This window comes from Anser brachyrhynchus (assembly GCF_964034855.1).
Source record: "Anser brachyrhynchus genome assembly, chromosome: 4".
In the NCBI taxonomy this organism is placed as follows: Eukaryota; Metazoa; Chordata; class Aves; order Anseriformes; family Anatidae; genus Anser; species Anser brachyrhynchus.
This window is the reverse complement of record NC_137698.1, coordinates 21,017,828-21,030,281: the sequence shown is the minus strand read 5'-3', so window position 1 is coordinate 21,030,281 and position 12,454 is coordinate 21,017,828. Positions and strand designations below refer to the sequence as shown.

Sequence of the window (12,454 nt, the reverse complement as noted above, 5' to 3'; positions counted from 1 at the left end):
CAAATGTGACATGGGCAGTGAAGGGTACAGGATGTGAAAAATGTTGAAATATACAACACCAGAGAGTTATTTTATCCATATGGTACAATGCAATACCATGCCTGGAGAAAATTCTGGGACTGGAAGTGTACCCAGAGTTAATGCTGGGCTTTAGATGGGATTTGAAGGATGTGAGGAAGAAGAAAGACAAACTGATGTACAGCTGAGGCACTGTAGGCTAGTCTCTATATAGCAGGGTTCAGATAACAGGCAAGGGGTGATTGAAAGACTTTCAGTGTAGGGCAAAGAAAGAAAAAATAATGCTAGAAGAATAAATCCACAAAGGAGGTTTTCTGGACCAGAAGAGGAGAGGGAAAAATAAGTAATGTTAGATGATGACATATCAAGGAAGAAAGAAGGGCAAAGGAAGGAGGGCAAATGAAAAGCAGAGCTGAAGAAATTAGCCTGCATGCCATTGCGACCATTCCTGAACCAAAGACTGGGAAATTGCTGATCCAGCTGCGTTTATGAAATGTCTCCCTCCTGCTGGAGATGCACAGCTTCCTGAGGTCTGCATCTGTGCAGTCAGACATGCACCTCGGGAGTGCTTGTTGCTGAAAGCTGACCCTTCCCTGTGTGAACTAGTATGAGCATCACCTGCATGCCCAGCTCCAAAGACTATTCAGTTGTCATCTGGTGCAAGTCGTTCTTGGCAATATCATCAGTTTACACACGGAGTGATAGATAATCTGCTTTCTTCCTGAGGGCACAGCTCCCAGGCTGTCAGAGTCCAAAGACAGGTACCTTTGTGTTCCTCAAGCTCAGGTCACTAAGCATCACCATATTATTTTTCTGCCTGGGACTGGTGCTTGTTAAAGGTACTCCTCTTTGGAGCAGCCAGTTCCTCTTCCGCTGCTGGGGTTGGATCCTGTTGGATCCTACTGCAAGGACAGCCTGAGTGCCATCTCCTCTTCGCAGCTCTCATGCTGCCTGGCAGCACGGGGCTCCCACTCTCCCTCCTTTCCCTTACCCAGCGTTGGCAGGGCAGACAGGCAGCAGGCTCTGCAAATCTGGGCAGATCCACCCAGCCTTGAGGTGCTTACTGGAACAAGGCTGCAGGCAGAAGATCTGCCAGTGGTGGTAACTCCAACAGCACAGTGTTCTCAATGCTCTTGTCTGGTGGGAGGCACAATCCCCTTTAAAACTCCTTAAAGAGGTTCCTCTTTGCCAGGTCCTGCCAGTAGCAGAGTCGATGGCTCGTAAGCCCTTCCCCAAGAGGGCTGGCTGTGCTTCTTCCTGGTGGCACGGCAGTACATAAATCCACGCTGGAAGAAGGGTTCATCCCATGCTGTGGTTCATCCCATGCTGTCTCTCTGTTCCTAGGAAGAAATGGAAGAGGACAGTGACCTGTCAGACTATGGAGAAGAGGTGGATGGGAAAAAGGACTCTCTTGCTGAGCCGTGTTTCATGCTGATCGGGGAGATCTTCGAGCTGCGAGGAAGTAAGCTGCAAACCTGCTTGTTTGTTAGTGGAATCTGTTGGCCAGGAAATCTGGCTCACTTTGTAGTTCATGGTTTTTCTGCTATTTCAGGAGTGTAATCTATATAGCAATTTAATTTGGAAAGGAGCTGTTTTGCCGTAGTTCCTAACTTTGGAGCTTTTATTCTAAAGTTTAATTTCAATATGACATGGAACTAAAAATGCAACTGGTAAGGAAGAGAATATGCATTCAATAATCTTAAGTTTTTCATCTAAGAAAATTATTTTGGAACAAAAAACACAGGGAAGTACAAAAACATGTTTTCTGTAAATTGGTTGCATATTAGAATGCATGAATTACAAGGAAGGAAAGATGGCTTTGTCACAACGTGTCACTGACAAAGCAACAGTTTTAATGTCTGTTTTAGTGTATTATGGATGCATTTTAATTCTACAGTTTGTATAATGGAAAAGGTGCTGTAAATGTGGCACCTTTTGTTACCAGATTTTTTTCCTTCTTTATGTAACTGATGGTAATACAAGAAAAAAACAAACAAACAAAACAAACCAACCAACCAATGTATTTTTCATTCTACTGAATATGTAGGCACACTTGACACTCTATAAAATTATGTACAGGCTAACTATTACAAAATGCAGCCCCTTCCAAAAGTGACAGATGTATATTCTAAATTTAGGCTTTTCTTCTGATGATGGTGAAACAGCATGAAAGAAGGATTAACCACTAATTATAAGGAAGCACTCACATTTGTTTCTTTTATTGGTAATGGAAAGCTAATTGCTTGTACTATTTGAGTGAAAATGTTTTCAGAATTTCAATGCTGCTGCTGTGTATGCAACATTGTAATAGTAGGTACAAAAAGGGTATGAATTTTCAGGGGTTTTCTTGTAGTACAGAAAGGGTTTGGGTAGTTATATTGTTCAATAAATTTAAAATATTTAACAGCACAGCTTACAGAGTAAACTGCAAATGCATAATGCAGATATGTTTATGTAATCTGAAAAACAAAACAAAACAAAAAACCCTATTGCAAATAATACAGGGAAAACAGTCATGAAAAAAGAAAGATCCATGTACAATTACTTAAATTTTAGGAAGGATGATAACAGATACATGTACCGTAGAGATTTTTTGTGATGTAATCATAGGTTCCATAATGTTACTAACTTCATGATCTTCATTTTCTGTCTTTTTTTCATTGTTCTAGTGTTTAAGTGGGTCAGAAAAACATTAATTGCACTAGTACAAGTCACTTTTGGAAGAACTATCAACAAGTAAGTGGCTGTTACTTTAACCAAACCTGCAACATTGTTCTACGAATGAAGGCTGAGCAGAATTGTTTGAAGTAATAATAATCTGGACACTGTATATGATAATCTGCATTTGTGTTCCACAGCTCAATTTATAAATAAGTTGATTAGAGAAGACACAGACATGCAGATTATCATTTTGCTTATTTACCCAGTATGTTTTCCCCTAAGCAGGGTTTTGCTTTTGCAGAGGCAAGTCCTGTGACCTGCCTCTGAATAGCTTTCATTAGTTCATGCTTTATTTTACAGTCCCATGAAGTTTTTGTCAGAACTGAAACTAGGTTTCTGTATTAGATATTTTTTTTCCAATCAATTGCAGATTTCTCTAAAGTGACTGAAATAATGTTTACATGATGAGAACCATTAATTTGTAATGTGGAGCTTAACTCATCACTGCTATGCTTTCATAAATGTATTTTCATGTATTGCATGAAGATGTATCTGCCAAGTGAGGTCTGGATGAGGCTATGAAGTAAGTGTGTGTCTGTACATACCTTTTATGTGGAAAACTCTTTCATTGGTCAGAAAAATTTTGGATATTACTTTCTTTGTCAGTTGCAAAGGCCTGTGGTAAAACTTGATTCAGTAGAGCTGGTGATTCATACAACACACTTCCCACGATCCTTTGATCAGTACTGACATTTTGATTCATGATGATGATGACTTTCTTATGAAAGTCTGTGAACCTGTGATTTCCGTAGCACAGAAATCACAAACAGGCGAAGGACCACTGAGAATCTGATGAAATGCACTGTTTCGCTTTGGTGTAGCATTGGGACTGTTACTCAGGTAGGTGTCACAGCCCAGAAGATAACAGCAGAACAGGCTGTTCCTTCATCCATTCAGTGGCTAATTTTGTACATGCTAGTATTGCTTATGAAACCTTTCATGTATGTTATACAGTGGTAAATTGGACAAGAGGTGATGTAGAATCATGCACTTGACTCTCAGTGGTGGTCTCTGACAGTACACATTTTCTGAGCTTTAAATTGATCAGTTCATTTGTTCACAAACTGCAAATAACTAGCATGCAAGACACCTGAGAGAGGACAGAATCCGAGTAGGTGAGTTGCTGTGTAGCTTTTACATGTTGGTTAAACTGTTACCTTTATTAAGGCTTTCAGCTGTACTGTGGCACAGCTAAACAGTACTGCCTGGAGCTCGCTCTGTACCTCAGGCTCCTTGCATCAAGGACTGCAGTTGTCTTCATGCAGCCACTGGAGAAGGCTGCTACCTCCATTTGTAATCCCACTTCTAATGTGCTTATGAAGTTAGAGCACATTTATCAAAACTTTATGTGCTTTTATCCCACCAGGAACTTCTGTGCACACATTTAGTTTGGAGTTCATCAGTTAGGTTTTTGTTTTTCCCTAGTGAAGCCTTTGCACTGCCCATCCTTGAAATGCTTGTGCATCCTTGTATGCGCATATGTATTTGCAGACTACTTTAAAATGTAGACTTCTTTGCATCTCAGTCAGCTATCTGGAGAGATCTAGATCCTAGAGCACCAGGAGCTGATTACGACTTGCCATGATGCTGGTGAAAGCACCTCTGGTAAACTGGGATAATGAAGATAAGCATTGCTTCCACTGCTTCTAGTAGGAAAAAAAAAATCATAAATCTGGATAAAATGTGAGACCGGTTCTGATGTGCTTCCTTCCACACTTTTTTATAGGCAAATCCGAGACACTGTACACTGGATGTTCAGTGAACCAATGCTTGTTTATTATATTGGTGTGTTTCGAGATGCATTTTGGCCAAATGGAAAGCTAGCACCACCACAAAGAGCCAAGAGCGATGAACAAAGGCAAGAAACAAAACAGAGAGCACAGCAAAAACTACTTGAAAACATTCCAGGTGAGAACACTTTCATTCCACTTCATCACAGATTTAATACCAGTGAGGAAACTGGTTAACGACATACTGTTCTGCTACATTTTGGATTTTTCCTGTAGCATTGTAAACTGTAGTTATTTGCATAAACATAATTTTGGCCTTACCCATTGCCTCTCCAGTCTCTGTCTCATAAAAGGTGTGGGCTTGGGTAACACTGGTGGATGTAAGATCGTGTGTCACTGTCCTCTGTATGCAATACTCAAAGAACCCAAGTTAAGGCTCTCTCTGCTGCCTCTCCGTCAGCAAGCAGTAGGTGGTTCTGCTGCCTGGAACTACTTGACCTACAGGGAGAGCGGCACCACCACGATTACCTCTTGCTCTAATGTTTTAAAATGGAAGAAGGAGGTCTACCCACACTGACATTGTTGTGTTGCTGCGCATTTCTGAGGAGAGGTTTCAGGGCACCAAATCTTAGAGGGACCTGTGGCCTGGGCAGAAGCACCCCAGATGGAGTGGGATTTCCAGTACTTGCCTGTGCCTGCCCTTTCCCCCACACGAAGTGAAGCAGCTTCCTCCTCAGCATGCACGTTTCTAGGGCACCATCCCTTCCCATTCACAGGACAGGGAGTCATTTGGATCATTCTGCCTCTTCAGAGAGCGTGTAAACCAAAAGGCACCTAACTGTGAGGAAAGGATATTCTATTCCATTTAGCCCTTGGAAATGCACTTAAACATTGCTTGAATGCTTTTTATCTTCTCTCCACCTGAATAACATGTATTTTAATGAGCTATTTTATAGCTTCACTGAGGTAGCTCATATACCCTTGTATTTGTTTAATCAACTTCAACTGTGAAAATTGCAGCAAGCATGCACGCAAAATATTGGTCATCTGGTGTGTAAACGATCCTCCATCTGCTCTGTTATGATACTTGCCTAGAATAGCCTTCCTTAGGCTTTTTGTTTGTTTTTAGCAGAGATGTTTCAGGACATAGTTGAATGCTCCTGAAATTCATGATGAAGCACCAAATCACTGTTTATTCCCTACTGTAATTTAATCCAAAATGTAAATAATTCACTTAAAGTTCTCTTATCTGCTTGCTTGCAAGAAATATTCCTGTGAAGACTGAGAGGCAATTAAAGTGCTAAATCTGTTTTAACTGTTCTTGTTTGTGGCTGAAGTTGTATTTAAGGGAATGGATTAACAGTGTGTGAGATTAGACTTGACTGTGTGAGGTGAACTGCCTAGAAGGCACACTACATAATCATGTTAAAACACTTCAGACGTTGTCACTGAGATGCATGAGCTATTATTTAACTTGGGAATCTTGAGATTTCAAGTGTATCTTTTCAATCGGTGACCTAAGTTACTTATGTTACATGTGTTTTTAAAAGGTTGGTGAATGGGGTCATGCATCTTCTAACCATCTTACATGAGGTGCAGCGTTTTTGTTTCCTATCCTTATGTATTTGTGGACAGTAATGTTGGTTGGATGCTGTGCCTGGCATGAGCGAAACTAAGCTGAAGTAACATTCGTTGCAGATACTCTGCAGAGTCTTGTCGGACAACAAAACGCCCGTCACGGTGTAGTGAAAGTGTTCAATGCACTGCAAGAAAGAAAGGCTAACAAGCATCTACTATACGTGAGTAACCAGAAAAATAGCCTGTTAAGTTTCTAATACTATTAATTGATGAGCTCTGCTTACTCAGTATTAATGCCTGCCGTGTGTGTTCTTGAAGAGATTTCTATCAGACTATTGTTTGGTGTGAAAGTAGCCTTGTTGTTACTAAAATAAGTCATAAAAAATATACTAATTTCATCATTCGAGTAATCTTGATTAACGAAAAGCTGTTTAAAATACAGTATTGCTTTTGGCTACAATAGGTTGTCCACCACGTCCAACTTGGCCTGACTTTATATCGTAATGTATGCTAACTTCTTTGTATAGCTGAGAAAAATGAGACACTTGCTACATACTTTGGAGAGTCCTAGGGAAGGAGAGCTCCTGGAGTGGCGTACAGACGTGATGGCTCTCTCAGAGTCCCACTCCTGTGCTGCTGGTTGGGGCTGGTCTGGATACGTGGCTGGATCCAGGCACAAAGACTCGCTCCCAGTCAGTCTCTGTGGCTCGTTTCCTTCAGCAGCCAGCCGGTCCCGTAGCACAGCCTCAGCACAGGAGCAGATGCAGCCCTGGCCTCCTGGTGCTGGCTCATGTGGCTTTGACAGAGAAGCAGCAGTTTATGCAGGGTGTGAAATCCCCATCTGAAAGCTGCTGCCTGTGTCATTTGCTTTCTCTCAGCCTTAAGACATTTCCCCTTTCCTGTAGGGTGCGTGCTAATTTTAGGATGAATGAAAAGTAGCTGCATGAAAGATAGGCAGGATGACCCTACATCCCTACATGCTGCTTTTATCTGTGAAGTTCTGAATATGTCAGGAAGGTTGAAAGAAATGATAACTTGGCATCTATTCATCTTAGGTCTTCTCTGTTTTTCAGGTTTTGATGGAACTGCTGCTAACAGAACTGTGTCCTGAGCTACGAGCTCATTTAGAGCAGCTTAATGCCACTTAGGTTTGGATCTGCACACGTGGACCACTAGAGAAATGTCTATGTCCAATAATAGACATGAAACTTATTTTCCTCTTTTCCATAGAGGGCTGAGGACTATGATTATTTTTAGGGTTTTTCTTTTCCTCTTGAGTTTTTTTGTGAAGTAAACAGACTTGAAAAGATCTGATGCTGTTGTAGGGTAGACAAAACAATGCTGTATAGTAGCCAATTTTTATTTAAATTGTTCTATTTGACTACTCTTCTGTTTCAAATATGGATTGGAAAATAAATGTTCATATAAGCTCAAAGAAACCAGAAAATATTTTAAACATTTATGAAAAGAAGTTTTGCTTATAGTGGTAAACTAATGAATGTTGTACAGTTCTAATCTCCTCACTGAGGATTTGAGCATTCCTTTTTTCTTGTGTATTGAAAAAGCCTTGTTGTGCAATATTACATGTAAAGCTATTGTGAAAATTTTATCAATTTTGTTTTTACCAAAGATTTCCTGTAGTTTGAAGCATTTGTAAGCAATAAATAACAAAACTGGATTTCAGTACTTGATAATTAGGCTGTACTAACAACTAACGAATGAGTTTGACAGCACTGGTTTCACAAGGAATATTTATGTTACTTTGAAGTCTGTGTCCAAAGTATGTATTGTAAACTGGCACGTCCTACCAGAACATCTGTGTTAAATGTGAGTTCAGAGATTAGTGCTTATGAACTGCTTCTATGAATAAGTAGACATTTAATTAAACTATTTGAATAGCTTCCCTGATATTACTCAGGGCTGTTTTATTCAAATGCCCCAATTTCAAATGACTTTCAAATCTTTCTCTTATTTTATACAAAGGAGGGAAAAAGTAATGTCTTCAGTGTTTTTTTAATTTATGTAAAGATATGTAAATATGGTCTTAATGCACATCTAAATAATTAAACAACATCAAAAATCCGTAGGTGACATTCATTACTTTCTTTCAAATTCAGCACAGTTGTGCTTTTAGGTAAAGTACTTGCAGTTAGGACTGGCTGTAGCTCAAGGAACAGAAAATCTATATGCTGTAGTGAAATCAGTGTTTTTAGTAATACCTAGCCTTCTCTTTTAACAGAACAGTACAGATTTCAAGTGACAGCACAGTCCTACAAAGGATAGAGGAAGACAGGCCTAGTACAGAGGACATAGAGAACTGCAGGAAGGAAGAAAAAAAAAAAGCATCAGTAAGAAAATGTGTCCTACAGTGCGTTGAAGACAATCAGTAAGAAAAAGTAGAATTTGCTGGTATTCGAACTTGGCATGGTTTGAACAGTAAATCTTTTTGTCATATAGACTGGTTTCTGACTTTGAATCTCTGAAGTCTAAGGGTAAAATGTGTTAAATGTTTTTTTTTGTTTTGTTTTGTTTTTTTTTTTAGCGAGGACCTCGTGCGGATCACCTGCCTTTCTGGGCTCATGTGGGCACTCAGGTGGATCCCCTGAGTGGGGGAAGTGGCAGTCCAGGCTGGAGACTGCGGGGAGCTCTGGAATCTGGGGACCCACCTGGGTCCCGAGGGAAGAGAGGGCTGTCGTGGGTGCAGGTGTGCCCTGCTCAAGGAACTCCTCGAGCAGGTCGCTGGGCTGCAGCGAGAAATCGGCAGCCTGAGGGGCTGCTGGGAGTCTCTGAGGGTGACAGATAGGAGGTGTCAACCTGCCCCTGCTGATGCCCAGCAGCCCCCTCCTAAGTCCCTACACGGGGTAGCAGCTGACCCAGCAGACCACATGCAGGACAGAGGGCTTGACCGCCCACAAGAGGAAAGGGGCTGGACCCTCATCTCAGCTCGAAGCAGAAAGAGACGTTTGCCCCTGACACCCACGGTGCCACCAACCCCCATGGTGTCCCTGGGTAATAGATTTGAGGCTCTCAGGCAGGGAAAGGAAGAGGTTGAGGGTCTGGACAGTAGTCCGAACCCGGGACGCAACCCTGAGAAGCGTGTCAAGATCGGGGGAAGTACTGAGCATAGGGATTGGGGCCGGATGGGGCACTGCATCACAATCAGTGCCACAAAAAAAGAAGAGAGAGTCTTAGTGATAGGAGACTCCTTGCTGAGGGGCACTGATGCTCCCATTTGTCGCCCAGATAATCTATCCAGAGAGGTGTGCTGTCTTCTTGGAGCACGTGTCAGAGACGTGAGGGAGGCTCTGCCACAGCTCATTAAACCGGAGGACTACTATCCTCTTGTTGTCATTCAGGTTGGATCCCGAGAAGCTGCAACTAGAAAAATGAGGAATATTAAAAAGGACTTTGCATCCCTGGGAAGGTTGTTGAAGGGATCGGGGGTGCAGGTAGTGTTCTCCTCTGTCCTCCCGCTGGGTGACTGGGACCCGGAAAGGAGGAGGAGAATGGGACGGGTAAATGACTGGCTGAGGGGGTGGTGTCTGGACCAAGGATCTGGGTATTTCGATCTTGGGCAGTCCTTTGAGGGTATGTGGGCTGCTGACCGACTCCAACTCAGCAAGTGTGGGGCACAAGTGTGTTGGGAAGGAAGCTCTCTGGGCTGATTGCCAGGGCTTTAAACTAGGTTTGATGGGGGAAGGGAGGGGAGCTAAAAGTGACAGAGAAGGGCTGGGGGAAGTTGTCACTGTTGAAGATAGTAGGGAAAAACCTCTGAGTTTTCCCATAGGATTGTCTGAGGGCTCCTCAGAGAAGGTAATGATCCCAATACCCCATCCGGAATCTTCTTCTTGAATCCCTCCAGGGGTAACTGTGCCTGCTGCTTCCCTAAAGTGCCTGTATACCAATGCGTGGAGCATGGGAAATAAACAGGATGAGCTTGAGATCTGTGTTCGGTCGCAGGGCCACGATCTCATTGCAATCACAGAGACGTGGTGGGACAGCTTGCATGACTGGAATGCTGTCATGGAGGGCTATGTCCTCTTTAGGAAAGACAGGCTGGGGAAGCGAGGGGGTGGGGTTGCCCTTTATGTGAGGGAGCAATTAGGGTGCACCCAGCTTCACCTGGGGGAGGGTGAAGGACAAGTGGAGAGCTTGTGTGTGAGAATTAAGGGGTGGGCTGGTATGGGGGACACTGTTGTGGGGGGTGTAATACAGGTCACCAGATCAGGAGGAGGAGGTCGATGAGGCCTTCTACAAGCAGCTGGTAGTAGCCTCACGATCATGGGCGCTGGTTCTCATGGGGGACTTCAATTATCCAGACATCTGTTGGGTAAGCAACTTGGCCAGACACGCGCAGTCCAAACGGTTCCTACAATGCGTTGAAGACAATTTTCTGACACAGGTGGTGGAGGAGCCAACGAGGCGGGGGGTGCTTCTGGACCTTGTCCTTACCAACAGGGATGGGCTTGTTAGGGATGTGAGGGTTGGGGGAAGCTTGGGATGCAGTGACCATTAGATGGTGGAGTTCAAGATGGAACTTGGTGGAAGAAGTAAGGCTAGTAGCAGGATTGCTACCCTGGACTTTCAAAGAGCCAACTTCGACCTCTTCCAGGACCTGCTTGGGAGTATCTCATGGGCTAGGTTGCTAGAAGGCAAGAGTGCTTGTGGGAGCTGGGCTACATTTAAACAGCACTTCTTCCAAGCTCAGGATTGGTGCATCCCTAAGAGTAGGAAATCAGGGAAGGGGGGCAGGAAACCTGTGTGGATGAGCAAGGAGCTCATCGATAAGATCAAAAGGAAGAGGAAGGTCTATGAAATGTGGAAAAAGGGCCTGTCCTCTTGGGAGGAGTACAGAAGTGTTGTCAGGGGTTGCAGGGATGCGACGAGGAAGGCTAAAGCCCACCTAGAGATGAGGCTTGCAAAAGAGAGGATAATAAGAAGGTTTTTTTTTTTTTTTTTTAAGTATGTAAACAGTAAAAGGAAGAGTAGGGATAATGCGGGTCCCTTGCTGAACGAGGGGGGTGTCCTGGTAACGGGAGATGCTGAGAAGGCAGAGATACTGAATGCTTTCTTTGCTTCAGTCTTTGCTTCAAGGACTCCCCCCAGGACTCCTCGACCCTGGCAGAAGGACAAAGGGTCTGGGAAATGGAGGCCTCCCCCCTGGTTGACGAGGGAGTGGTTCAGGAGCATCTGAGTGGGCTCAATGCACACAAATCCATGGGTCCCGATGGGATGCATCCACGTGTGCTAAGGGAGTTGGCAGAGGTGATCGCCGAACTGCTCTCTATCATCTTTGAAAGGTCGTGGAGAACAGGAGAGGTGCCTGAAGATTGGAGGATAGCCAGTGTCACTCCGGTCTTCAAGAAGGGCAAGAAGGAGGATCCAGGAAACTACAGGCCAGTCAGTCTCACCTCTGTCCCTGGAAAGGTGTTGGAACAGCTTGTTCTGGATGTCATCTCCAAGCAATTGGAAGAGAAGAAGGTTATGAGGAGTAGTCACCATGGATTCACCAAGGGGAAGTTGTGCTCAACCAACCTCGTTGCCTTCTATGATGGCATCACCAGCTGGGTAGATGGGGGGAGAGCAGTGGATGTCATCTACCTTGACTTTAGCAAGGCTTTCGATACTGTCTCCCATGACATCCTGATAGCAAAGCTGAGAAAGTGTGGGATAGAGGAGTGGACAGTTAGGTGGGTTGAGAACTGGCTGACTGGCCGAGCTCAGAGGGTGGTGATCGGTGGTGCAGAGTCCGGCTGGAGACCTGTGACTAGCGGCATTCCCCAGGGGTCAGTGCTGGGTCCGGTCTTGTTCAACATCTTCATCGATGACCTTGACGAGGGAATAGTGTCTGCCCTCAGCAAGTACGCCAATGGCACAAAGCTGGGAGGAGCGGCTGGCACACCAGAAGGCTGTGCTGCCATTCAGCGAGACCTGGACCGGCTGGAGAGATGGGCAGGAAGAAACCAAATGAGGTTTAATAAGAGCAAGTGTAGAGTCCTGCACCTGGGAAGGAACAACCGGATGTACCAGTACAGGCTGGGGGACGACCTGCTGGAGAGGAGCTCTGAGGAGAAGGACCTGGGGGTCCTGGTGGACGACAGGTTGACCATGAGCCAGCAGTGTGCCCTTGTGGCCAAGAAGGCCAATGGGATCCTGGCATGCATTAAAAGGAGTGTGGCCAGCAGGTCAAGGGGGGTGATCCTCCCCCTCTACTCTGCCCTGGTCAGGCCTCACCTGGAGTACTGTGTCCAGTTCTGGGCTCCTCGGTACAAAAAAGACAGGGATCTCCTGGAAAGAGTCCAGCGGAGGGCCACAAAGATGATACGGGGCCTGGAGCATCTTCCCTATGAGGAAAGGCTGAGAGACCTGGGTCTGTTCAGCCTGGAGAAGACAGAGAGGATCTCATC

General features: G+C 44.4%; 1 protein-coding gene across 4 annotated transcripts in view; it reads left to right on the top strand.

Moving 5' to 3' along the window:
- The window catches only part of SNX25 (sorting nexin 25), a 90,512-nt gene extending 82,383 nt beyond the window's left edge, over positions 1–8,129 (top strand). For all 4 annotated transcript variants that reach the window (XM_080590144.1, XM_080590142.1, XM_080590143.1 and 1 more), the window contains 5 exons: positions 1,363–1,480; positions 2,688–2,754; positions 4,466–4,647; positions 6,168–6,268; positions 7,121–8,129. In XM_080590144.1, the coding sequence (XP_080446270.1) occupies positions 1,363–1,480; positions 2,688–2,754; positions 4,466–4,647; positions 6,168–6,268; positions 7,121–7,195 (543 nt within the window). In that variant the 3' untranslated portion in view covers positions 7,196–8,129. The remainder of the gene's footprint in view (positions 1–1,362; positions 1,481–2,687; positions 2,755–4,465; positions 4,648–6,167; positions 6,269–7,120) is intronic.
- The last annotated feature ends 4,325 nt before the right edge of the window (positions 8,130–12,454 follow it).